Here is a 13,720-nt window from a genome sequence, read left to right on the forward strand (position 1 = left end):
CTTTTGTAAAACCAACATTAAAAACATGTATCAATAACTTTTTCTTAAAACATGCATTCACTAAAGCATTTATAATGTACTTGAATTATGTCACTCACAACCTTGGACGTCCTTCTTAGGGTTGATAAGTCTTCCTTATTGGTATTAACCCTGTGGAAATCATAAACATTTTTTTATCAATGCTATTAGTCCCCTTGTGAGCCTAACTTACTTAAACAAGCTTAATATTAATTTAGAGCATCAACTCCCATCTCAACGCATGTCGAACCTATGCTTTCAACTTTTAGAAAATACCTTGGGCTATATTGCTAGACTATTGGCCACAAGCACCACCTTGCACTATGCAACAGTTATGCACTCACGCCTCACTCATGCACCAATGCATGCTGCCTTAATGCATCAGCGTGCTTCCTCGCATACCACAGCACGTCTGTGCTCACCACTTCGCGCGCATACTCGCGTAACGCCTTGCGCCAACCTATCTTTGCATGCGCGCCCACCAACACTTCTGCCTGGCTAGTTGAGCTGCTTGCTTGCTCAATTGACGCAGCTGCCTACTTATTCGACTAAATTTTCCATATTCAACTTTTAGCTCGAATAACTCTTTTTGCATACCTTATTTTGGAAAATTTTCCTTCCACAAACTTGATTATAAATATCTTAACTCGCTTACCTGAAAATTTGAGCTTTAAATTCTTCTTGGTCTGTCCGAAAACCTTCAATCTTCACACCTTGTTGACATTCACCCGAGAGCTTGACCTTCTTGAAGAAATCTTCAGATTTCAACTTGATTTCTTAGGAGTTTTCTTCCGGCAGTCTAGGGACATCAACAACACTCATCAACCTTCAAATAAGCTTTGGAATTTCTTCTTTTGCATGAGTAGAATGGCTAAACCGAGAGCCTAAAGTGAATCTTCCATTTTATGGTGGGAACTGCATTCCTCACTCATACTTAAGACGCCAGCTAGCTCATTAAATGGGTTTAATTTCCCTAACCTCGATAGCTGGCCCACTTAGGTCTGTGATTAAGCTGAAGGCTTTCACGAATCACCAACGCATGGCTCATCCTTCAAACTCAGCTCACTCGGACGCATTCACCATACTCGGCCAACGCATGCTTCAGGGCCTCCTCATGCTATCGCCTAGTCATGTGGCCATCGCATGGCCTTACTTGCATGCCATCTTCGTCCGATCATCACACGCTTATGCTGCTATTGTGCCTAAGGCAATCTTGCCCCTTGTTGCACTCGTCCATGCTTCTAACCTCAATACAATGATTGGCCAGCGCATAGTCCTCGCTCAACGCACGGTTTCATCCTCAACCATCACTTAGCCAACACGCCTACTCCTTGCCTCAACACAAGTCTTGCACCCATCCTAACCTCAAAAAACGAATATGGCTACTGCACACTTCCTTGATCATCAAGCCTTCAATGCATCTAGGCTTCAACACTTAGCCAAATTTTCCTTTTTCTAACCATGCTTACTTATGCTTAACACTCAAAAGCTTTAAGCTTAACACTTAAAACATTTCTTCTTTGTTCCTCTCTTCTCAAGTTGTTCCCCAACAAGTATAATACTACCATCAATCACTTAGCACATTAATTAGTCATACTTAAGTAGGGAAACAGGGTTCAAGGTTCACATATAATATCTATTAATTAATTTAAAAGAATTATAAGAACTATAAGAATTATAATTAATTAAGTTATACTATTTTTCATCAATATCAAGATTAAATTTAAAATTTCACTTCATAATTATTTTACATTGATTAATAGAAATTAATGCCAATGACGGAAAGTAAGTATTTAATGAAAATTTGAGGTTAAAAATATAAATCTTGAAACATAGAGGCTAAATTGTAACAAAACCCAAATCTCAATAATAAAATTGTAACATTTCAAAAACTAGAGACTAAATTGAAATCAAACTCAAAACTTAAAAACCAAACGTGTAACATTTTGAAATTTGAAAACCGAATGGAAACTAATCCCAAAACCTAGAGACAAAAATTGTATTATTTTTCCTTTTGTTTCCTTTTAATAATAAGAGTACAAAAGGCAACAGAAGTAGCTATTGTGATATTAAGTACTTATCCAAACTAATCAGACTTTCATTTGAGAAAACATACTATTAGTATTACATGTGAAATACCTACATGTCATTGATGAACAATAATTCTTTTATTTAAGAAAACATACTATAACATGTTGGGACATTCAACTTATTGGTGTCATCTCCAACATGAATTCCTCCCAGATAGGAATGGATAGGCCTGAGATCTCAACATTCATAACCTTGGCAAAGTACTTATAAGTTTTTCTGATGGTTGAATTTCCATTCAATTTTACTCCCTTGCTTATATTTAAACCTAGGTCAACCATTTTCTTAGGCCTTTCAAAGCCTACAAAAGTCACCTTGTCAATGATCAGATTTTGGCTCAAAGCAAATCCTCCATTTATAACCTGAGATTTGACTACTAACTTACTCCCAACTGCTTCACTATAAAATCTTACCAAACTCCAATTACCTCCTTCTGCTCCCATTTCCACCACTTCTCCATCATCCAAGAAAACCTCTCCGAAGCTGCTTTGATCATTGCTGACAACTACTAATAGCTCATATGCAGTCTCTCGGGCTGCTCGCGTTGTCATCGCCTTTCCATGCAATGCTAAAATGTTTCCTTCCCTGACGTGCACATTTATATGATCTGCAGGTGCGTCGAGAGTGATTCGTTGCCCTGACTTTACAGCCACTAACTCTGAATAGTTAAATAGGCTAAACCAGTTTCCTGTAGGGAAATATGCATCAACAGAAACAGCTCCCTCCTTCAGAACTGGAGAAACCAATACACCTTCTCCAAGTAGAAACTGAGAGTTGATTCCATAGGTCTTGATATCCTGAGGGAACGAGAAGAAGAGAGGGCGTGCAATTGGTGTCCCCTTTTTGTGTGCCTCGTACATCAAAGTGTAGAAGTAAGGAAGTAAGCGATAGCGAAGCGCAAGCACCTTCCTGGCCGATGCAGCAACCGTATCCCAAAGATAAAGCTCTTGGCGAATGGATCCTTTATCAGAATGATCTCTGGCAAATGGGTAAAATGCACCTAACTGCAAAGGTTGAACAAGTTTTGATTTCATTTAGTTGTAATCTTTCCTACCAAAACAGCCAAACTTCAGTGTTTTGGTAGACAACATCTTCCAACACATTGTCTAGTATGATAAAATGGTGAGAGAAGCTTGCACCTGAATCCAACGTCCGCAAAGCTCTTCTGTCGTATCTCCGGAAAATCCACATATGTCAGCACCAACCATTGGAATTCCAAAGAGTCCAAAGTTCAAAATGGAGGGAATTGTGTTCCGTAAATCATTCCACGTCGCACCATTATCTCCAGTCCAATGTGCTGTGTATTTCCCAGAGCCTACAAAAGTTGATCTTGACAGAACAAATGGTCTTTTGCCTGTTACTTTCACTAATGAGGCATGAGTAGCCTTTGACTCTAAGAAACCGTACAAGTTATGAGTATTATACTCTGTCAAGTTACCAAAATGAAGAATTGATGCTGGCACAGTCTTATTGTTAAGGGGACGTCGGACTCCAGCATTATTAATCATGTAAGGAGGGTTATCAAGGTTAGAAAATGGGCTAGTTGAAGAAGTAATAAAATTTGATATCTCATTCATATCAATCCAAAGACCATCAAATGGAACAATATCTCGAAATAATTGAATCTCACCACCCCAAAAATTCTCACTGTTTGGATGAAGAAAATCAGGGAAGTAAACAGGTCCAGGCCAAACCTCACCCAAGTATGGGACCCCGTCGTATTGTATAAAGATATCAGCTCTTTTCCCTCGGATGAATGTCCCATATGTATTATTTGTACTAATACCTGCATAACAATAAAAGTATAAGAAAATACATGAGCAGTTGCCTTGCGCGTGGGCCAGAAATATGTCGAGAAATCAAAACATAAGGAAGAAGGGAAGAGGAAAGAAATACTTCCATTTTCCATATACGAGAAAGATTGCATTGCTAAAGAACATACCAGGATCCAAGATGAGTACATATTTTTGTCCATTTTTATGAAGATTATCAACAAATTTCTTCATCTTCTCCGCGGGAAAATTGACGGGATCAAAAGTAAAGTCCTTATATCCATCCATGTAATCAATGTCTGTCCACATAACTTCAAGAGGTATACCGGCTTTGGCATATCGAGCAACTACACTCTCAAGATCAGAAACATTCTTGTAGCCATAACGACATTGGTGAAAACCTTCACACAAGAATATTTAGTTTACTATTTATTATTTGTGGCATAGAATGATTAGAAAAAAGAAATGAATAGCTCAAACTGAAAGATAAATTAGAGTGTAAATGAATGGATGTGCTTTCCTTTTAATTAAGTGATTAGAGTGTCAACATGAGCATTCCCTCGACCATGAGGTCAAACCCGAATCTCCTTACTCCCACATGGTATTGAATTCCAAACATATAAAGTGATTTTTACAAGCAATTAGCTAGAATTAGTTCACTTCGGTCTGAATTCACTTTAAGTAGCAATATTGAAAAGTATCTTCCTTATCTCTTTCAAATAGCAAAAACTCGATTAAAGAACTGAAAGTCAAATGTACAAATATCAGTTTCTATTCAAATTCAGTGTCTTTCTAAAAGCCACAGGATCAAATCATTAACTTGATGTTGCAAAAACTAGAGGAAAGAACCAGGACAAATCACCGATCCGGGAAATCTTCTATTCTATATAAATTGAACTTTCCGATTTGATGCACAAATTCAAAAACTAACTGCTGTTGTAGATGAAATCTCAAAATAATCCCACAGACATAAATATCAAGACAATAGGAATACTTACCAAACGACCAATATGGCACAGGTGCAGGCCGCCCAATAAGCTCCGTATATTGATCTATCACCGAAATCGGCGACGGACCCGCAAAGAAGTATAAATCAATGATTCCACCAATAACCTTGTACATAATCCTATGGCCAGAGTATATAATATCCATACCATTACTGTTCAGTAACAGAACTCCATGCGTCGTCCCTGCCGCAACTTTACCATCTCCAGACGGCGACCGGACATCAATGTAGAAAGGATGTGCACCGTAGAGGTTCACATCAAGATTCACACTACCAATATCGGCGTTCCAAAGCGTTAGAGTTTTGTTTTTATCCGGCATGAGCTTGAACGACTCCCTGGTTTGCTCGCCAATGCCAAAGATAGAGGATCTGTCCTTAGGAAGCGAAGAAGATAGTTGAATGTATTGGTCCTTGAAGACAAGAAAAGTCTCTGAATCCGATAAATCAGGCGACGTGTCGAAGAGAACATCACCGGACGATCGCCGGAGCACGGAAAAGCCGAACGGTGCGGTGTAGTGGAGAGTGAAAATGAGGTCAGAAGCTGGATCGGAGATGAAAGAAGTTCTAGGCGAGCCAACATGGTTTTCCGGCAAGGAACGGATACGGGAGCTCGATCGACGGGGAATTATCTGGTCTGGAATCTCCCACCGTTCACGAGTTGAGTCTGTTATTCGTATTCTCAGCCGATCTTTGGTTTCAAACCTGCAATGGCGTATTCCATATTTATTTTGTAACTTTTTATTTATTAAGAAATATATATATATATATATATATATATATATATTATCCCTAAGCTTTAGGTTTAGTGTAAAATAATAGTAATAATAATAATAAGCTTTAGGTTTAGTTTTCTTATTGCTCCAATAATAATAATAATAAAAAATAAGATTTTAGTTTTCATTTGTTTAATTTTGAATTTGATTTTAATTTAATCTCTAAATTTCAAAATGTTATAAATGGACAAAATTAAAACAAAACTCAAATCTTGGTAAAATTATAACATTTTAAAACAGTTGGACTAAATTAAAACTAAACTCAAAACGTAATTAAAAGTGTAACACTTTAAAATCTAGAAATCTAGTAGGTATTCCTTTTTTATTTATTTGTTCTTGGCTAAATTACAAAAAATACCCTTGTACATTTCATTTAAAAATATATTTATATTCTTTACAAAGGTTTAATATTTACGTTGATCTTCTTATAACCATTTTCAAATTATCCTTTAAAAACTTCATTGTAATATTGGATGAAAATTAGATTTAAAATAGTATAGGAGTGACCTGACACTTTCATACTCGTTTCAAGTCTTAACGTTCCTCCAAAATTCTAATGCACCAATAATAGTTTTGAAGCATTTATAAAATGTAAGGGGTACTATTACAACTTTTGAAAGTATAGTCTCATTTTAAAATAAATTAATTATAAAGTTTAGGGATATATTTTATAATTTATTTCTTGTTCCCAAAGTTAAAACTGAATTGTTATTTCTTTTATACTCTAGCATTTGATTTTAAAATTAAAGTTTTAGTTGAAAATTAATTATTTTAGATTTCGATTTAATCTTTGAGTTTTTAAATTTGTGTTTCTTTGATTCATAAATTTTAAAAAGTATCTACTAGTTTTTCTAAAGTTTTGATTTTGTATCCGATATATTTATGGTAGGTCCTAGACTTATTTAACATTATTTATTTTTTTAAAAAATGAGTATGATTAGATATAAAATTTCAAATTTAAGGTTCAAATTGATATAAAATTCAATAAGTGTCTAATGGGTCGATTATAAGAATTTCAAATATGTTAGTATCTATTAGAACAAAATTGAAAATTTAGAGACCTATTAGATATAAATATAAAAATTAATGGATTTGTAATTTAGTTATTTAAGAAAAACTTATAATTAGTTAAAAAAAACTTTTTTATAGTAATTAATGGAAAAGATATAATTTTTTTTTTATTGAAAGTAATTTTTAAAAAAGTCTTAAAACTAAAAAAATATTTCAAACAAGCTTAACTAAATATTCTACAATACTTAATGCAACCTAGGTTCTATTTCTTCTATCCACAAAAAGTAAAATAAAAATAAAAATTGACATGTGTTAATTTTTGTATTGAGTACCGCATAGATTGCACAAGAGATCGCTGCAATTACACCTAAATTTTTGTTAACTATTTACAATAACTTTAAAAAAACTTGTAGGATAAGATATTTTCAATAAAAATGTTTTTATATTATATATATATTTTTTCTTTTTAAGTACAATATTTTACATTTTTCAAAACATATACTATAGATAACATATCTCGTTAGATTTTATAAATTAAAAAAATATGTTTTTTCCTTCTTTTATAATAATCTATTTTCCAGAAAATAGTTTTCAAAGCAACATAATTTTGTAAAGTATTTTTTTAGAAAAATTATTTCAAAGGATAAAACCGTTGAATATTTACAAGATATAGTAAAATTTTAAAATTATCAATGATAGACGTTGATAGACACTAATAGACTCTATTAGTGTTTATCAACATCTATTATAATTCTAAACTTTTATTATATTTTATAAAGATTTTAATTCATTTTTCTATATTTAAAAACAATCCTATTTTCTATTTATTAAGATTTTAAAAAATTTAGGATTATCTAAACGTACACAATTTAAATACCAACTTTTTTTTTAATAAAGGTGCTTTAGAAAATTTGATTCGGTTTAAAAAGCATTTGAATTTATTCCCAACTCATTCCAAATACATTAATTAAAAGGTATATTTCTCTCATTTCGACCTCTATCTCAAACAGAACGAAAAAAAAAAAAAAGAGTTAAGATAAATAAAATACATTAATCAGAATCGTAAATTTAATGAAAGTAAAATAATAACAAAATAAGCAGAAGAAGAAGAAGAAACTAACGTGGCTTGGAGGGTAAGTCTGGGAACATCAGGTCCATTGACGGGGGAGGTTCTGATGAGGTCAAGATCGGCGGTCAACGACTTTCCGGCGGGATCGACGTGGCTGGATCTGATTCGGTATCCATATCCGACGGCGGATAGAGATCCAGCAACTAAATTAGGAAAGAAGGAAGGGAAAAGAAAGAATAGGAGGGCAGGGAAAAGTAGAGGAGGTTGAAGAGATTGAGAAAATGGTGTCCTCATGGCTTTGGAACCACTCCCCATCGTTGTCGCACTGGGAAGTGTGTGTGAGTGAGGTTAGGTCCATTGGACATTGGACATTGGACGTCATTTCTCATCTTATCTTCTAATTCCAAAATGTCACTCTCCATTGTTGACCATTTTTGGGTTTTATTTATTATTTCGATTCCGAAACGTGGTATTTTATTTGGCCAATAACAATGCCGGCTTCCAATAAATAAATAAATAAATATATATATATATATATATAATATATATAAATTTTGCAATGGCTAGGGTTGGCAAAAGTCCCCACGGGATCGGGTCCTCACCTCAATTGGGACGAAAAATCTCCAACTTGATCGGGGATTAAAAACGAGTCCCCGACCAGAGACGAGGACGGTATCCCCACCCGTCCCCGATAAGCTACTGTTTTAATTTTTATAATTTTTTTTTTCTTTTTTAAAATTTATTTCATTATATAATTATCTTAAATTTTTTTAATTATTAAATAAACAAAATAATATAATACTATTTTTTTATATTAAAATATATAAAATTTGAATATAAACTAAAATTTTATTGATTTTAAATAAATAAATAATAAAAATACAAAAATTAAATGAGAGATTTTTTCCAGCGGGACCCGATCCCAAATGGGGATTCCCCGATTCCCCAAAACAGGGAATGGGGAGGGATAGAGATTATAAATCCCCATGGGGACGGGACGGGGAGTTCATCCTCGGCTCCGCTCCATTGTCAACCCTAGCAATTGTGGCCACCATTATTTTAGGGAAAGTAATAAATCAATGATAATCTGAAAAGTGTGTCTTATTTGATTACCTTTGGTATTATTTATTTGTGTTATGTATCTGTACCGAGGGGCTCACTTCAAAATTTATAATAAAAAAGTACAATTTGATTGAGGACTGGAGGGTGATTAATTCGATTACATTTGGAAATTACGTTATCCTTACCGTTATAATATGAGAACAGCAAAGTTTGTCACATTTACTATTATTGTTACAGTAACTGTTTGACCCTCAATGATAACAATAACAGTAGATATGACAGATTCATAATTTTCAATAAACATAATCATAAGTAATCCAATTATATTTACGATCGTGGTCTATTACGATTGATCTATTAATGAAATCCTATTACAATCACACCAGTTTTCGTTACCGAATGTATATGTGAACTTTGTTAAGAAATAGAGGGAGTGGCTAACAAAAAAATAATAATAAAATAAAAATACATTTACAAACTTAGATAGTTTTTTTAAAATATAACAAAAAAAATATGAAAGTTGATTTTCATGTTTTATTATTTCAAATTTATCCTTATTAGTGTATCAACTTTCTATTTGGTATATCACTTAAGTACTATACCAAATATAAAATATATAATTTATACAATTGATATATCAAAATTACAAGTCATATAATTATTGTCAAAAAGTGCTTGTGCCTTTGTGATTATTTGTGGACTTTCATTAATATACTAAATATTAAGTATGTAAGTTATATGATTGATATACCAAATTATCATTCATAAACCATATTTATCAATCAATAAGTAATTGCGCATTTACTATTATTCGTAGACTTAAATTGAATCCTTATTCTTTTGTTATAGAATATTATTTTTCTATTACAATATAATCAACTTATAATGGTTCAAGTTGTCACATTGGTAACCATTCTAAATTAACTAAACTATTGATATATCAGTGAAACACTTGAAATTGAGTTTTGAATAGGTATTGGATATACTTGAACAAATATATTTTTAAGAATAATTGATATAATAACGATATATCAACGTTCGTTATACTTAAAATGATTTTTGTGTTAACGTTGATATAATAATATGCTAATGTTATACTTGAAATTTTATTTAGAAGGAATGACAAATATACTACCAAAATACACCATCTCGATATACTTGAAATTAGTTTTTAGTGAGTATTGATAGAATATTGATACAATAATTTGTACTCTAAATGAATTTTGAAATACTACTAATGCACTAATAATATATATACTTGAAATAAAATTTTGAACGGGTACTAATATATTACTGATATACTTGAATTATATTTTGAATATGCATTGATATATTATTGACACGCCAATACTATACTTAAAATGAATTGAGATCATGAGTATTTACTAATGATGTTTATGAAATATATTTTTAGTAACTATTAATATACTATTGATACATCTATGTTATACTTTAAATGGATTTTGAATGAATATTGATAAACCACTCCCAATACTAAACTTGCGGTTTTATCTATAAGAAGTCCTTGATAAATTCAAGTTTTTTAAAAAATGAATTGATATATTATATTTAAATTTAAAACTTATACTAATGCCTAATGATTGAACACTATATATACTTTCGATTTTGTATGTGTGAATTTCTAAAAAGTTGAAGGTTTAAGGACTAAATTTGTAATTTTTAGAGATTAATGATCAAACCACTACAACAATGGTAGAGATCGATGACCCATAACCACCATAGCAACTAGTGGTCAGGACAAGTGATCAATTACACACCACCAATTGCTGACTACCACCGACCAACACATAGTGTGGTCGACGAGTGGCCAATGATTGGGACTTGGGATCCAACCTCTCCAGCGATGTTTGGTTGATAATGGAATTACCTTAATTACGTTTGAAAACTCCCGTTTATTCATGGTGAATTCCTACAACTATAATAAGAATAACCCTAATAACGAATTGATAAAAGTGCTGAAGAAAGTTAAATAGATCTGACTTGGAAAAATGATCAAAGATCATGAAGAAAGTGTTGGTTTTAGCAAGCTAATAGCAGAAGAAAACATAATCATTAAACACTCTAATTCATCAATTTTAGCTTCAAATCAAGCATGCTCATATAATATGAAGAGGGTTTCATAAATACCTTTAAAGATATTCTTGAAACTTCAAAATCAGCTGCAATCTTCTCCTCTACTGGTCGTGATGTTGGGGTTTGTGCCCTAAAGTCCTGTAGTTTGTAAATAACTTTGTAAGAAAGCTTGTGATGTATAATATATATGATATGTACTCAAAGTGGTAGGTTTGCACATTTAGATATTTTTATTTTACCACAAACCAATAAACTTAATATCCTTGGTTATCTTTATGTAACTTAAGCATGTATGTAATGACATACAAGTGGATCATGTCTTAAATGACAACCAAAATAGTCTGTAGTATATAGATATAGGAGGGAAACCTTATCCTGGTAATACTACAGATGCGACCCACTTTGTGGAATTGTTACAAGTGTTGTGATTTGTCAAAGATGGTTTGATCCTAATCATTTGTGTAGTGGACATGCGAGTGAGGGCGTCCTATACAAAGAGTTTGTATAAGACCTGACCTCGAAGTGTTAACGTCTCGTCATATAACTCCGTTCATGATTGAGACTTCACTTCACTAGGATAACCATAGGTAACATGACCTCAATCCTGAGTGAGTTGGGAACTCCNCTTCACTTCACTAGGATAACCATAGGTAACATGACCTCAATCCTGAGTGAGTTGGGAACTCCTGCCATTGAGGGCGGTCCTTTGATTTTCATGGGTGCGAGTGGCCAACGCGCCGACTCAAACCTACCACTTTGAGGATTTTTCTGATTTGGGAGCTGGGAACTCAACTTCACAAGGTGGAGTTCACTCCTTTCCCAAAGCAGGGGTAAGTAGATAGATTTCTCTCTTAACAGCTGATCCTGGGGCTTGAACAATGTGGCGCCACATACCTTTTCATGGCCCGAGAGGTGTTCACACATAGTAGGACTATGTTGTATTGTTCACTAGAGGGATCAGTGATACTTAAGGAGTAAGATGTAACTACAGAGGCAAAACGAAAAATTGGCCTGCTGTAATTACGAACATCTGTGAAGGTCATCGTACTGATGATTAGTTATATCCAATGGACATATAAATATATCTATGGCAAGAAGATTTCAACTGACAGTCTTTAGTGGAATGCCTGACAGTTAATGGATGGTGGATATCGTGATTAAAGAGTTTAGTCAACTATTCACGTACCGTTGGAGCTTTGAGCCATAAGTCAATAAGGTCCCCTTGGTATCTTAGATACAAGCTGAGAGTCAGTTTGAAATGTTCAAATTGACAAGAGGGAGTTCGATTATATATGATATAGTCGAACTAGTTAATTATATATGATATAATTAACTTTATGTATGAGATACATTAATTTGGAGGAAATTGGATATAAATATGATTTATATCTAGTGGAGGAAAAATACTATGATGATATTAATTCATAAGTTATGAATATGATGTGATCATATTCATTGTCTATTAATTGGACGGTTAAAAGGGTAATGAGACGGCGTCTCTTCTGTTTTAATAATGGATGAGTAAGTTGAAAGATCACTTTGAGATGCATAAATAGCTCACGGTGTATTAAACATGAGAGGAACGGACATTGTGTTGAAGTGTATCATCGCTTAGAAAATCTATGCCTATATGATAGTACCTAAACGATCGCTTACCTATACGATAGTGCTAAGTGATCGCTTAACAATTACACCCGCGCGTGCGATTTACTAAACGATCGTTTAGCTTTTCCTAAGCGATCATTTAACACCCGATATTTACTAAACAATCGTCTATACGATCACTTAGTTTTTCTACACAATCGTTTAGACGATCACTTATCTTTTCCTACACGATTGTTTAGACGATCGCTTACCTTTTTCCTACACGTTCGTATACTTCACCTAAACGATCAAGCATTTTGTCTATACAATAGACGAGCCTATCTCCCACTTGTTTGATCGTTGTATACAATCTCTCTTCCTCCTTCCCTTTACCAAATCCGAACAAAGCCCACACTTTGGATTCTCACTCCAAGAATAGTAAGGGCTTTGAGTGGTAGTGTCATCTCCGTTTCCTTCTGTTCGTGTGGAGACTGTTCGAGGTAAACGATTGGGTTTTGCTGAGCAATAACTTACCGTCTCAGCAAAAGTGAGATTTGCTGTGAAAAAAAAGCCTTCAACTGGTACAATCTCTCGATCTCTTATTTACTGTTCTTTTGAACATGTCAATATTTTAGCATTATGAATGCATTTTAGTATGTTTGAATGTATATGTGGAAATTTTGTCACAATGAATTGGAAAGATCTGCTTCCGTTCGTAGGTATTCTTGAATAAGAGTTCCTTCACGTGAACCTCCAATAGATCTTCCCTATTATCCTCTAGGACTTTAGATTAAGTTGTGGGGCTCAAAATGAGCTGAGATTTGTAGGGAATTTAAGAAGAGAAGATGAACACTGCAGAGAAAACCAAGAATCCTTCTTCAGTTTTTCTCAACACTATAATTCACTTTGCATGCTTTTCTCAGTTGAATAATTCAGCAGTTTTGTATCAAATACTGCATGCTTAAAGTCTTCATCAAATGAAGACACCAACTCTTTGGTGAATTTAGTGGATTTTGATGAGTAAGGTGTTAAAGCTAAAAGTGGGAAAATCCCACCTTTTGTGAGTTTTCCAATTTCAATCTTTCCTTTTCAATTTTGAAACAATTTTCAAAATCAAAAACTATTTTCAGTTTCAATTCTTTTAATTAAACTGAAAAATTATTAATTTTATAAAAATTAATTCAATTAATTATTTTATCAAATAAAATTAATAATTAATTAAATAATTTAATTAATTCTATTA

The 13,720-nt window shown here is 33.3% G+C and overlaps 1 protein-coding gene across 1 annotated transcript; it reads right to left on the reverse strand.

Annotated features, from left to right (window-relative positions):
- Positions 1 to 2,079: 2,079 nt before the first annotated feature.
- LOC120083093 (alpha-glucosidase) lies at positions 2,080 to 8,116 on the reverse strand. The gene is made up of 5 exons (XM_039038646.1): positions 7,790 to 8,116; positions 4,877 to 5,586; positions 4,049 to 4,279; positions 3,246 to 3,892; positions 2,080 to 3,110 (listed from the first exon to the last, which is right to left on the reverse strand). The coding sequence occupies exons 1-5, from the start codon at positions 8,050 to 8,052 to the stop codon at positions 2,223 to 2,225; spliced, it is 2,739 nt and encodes a 912-aa protein (XP_038894574.1). The 5' UTR covers positions 8,053 to 8,116; the 3' UTR covers positions 2,080 to 2,222.
- Between the last annotated feature and the right edge of the window lie 5,604 nt (positions 8,117 to 13,720).

Source organism: Benincasa hispida, chromosome 8 (assembly GCF_009727055.1).
Source record: "Benincasa hispida cultivar B227 chromosome 8, ASM972705v1, whole genome shotgun sequence".
Classification (NCBI taxonomy): Eukaryota; Viridiplantae; Streptophyta; class Magnoliopsida; order Cucurbitales; family Cucurbitaceae; genus Benincasa; species Benincasa hispida.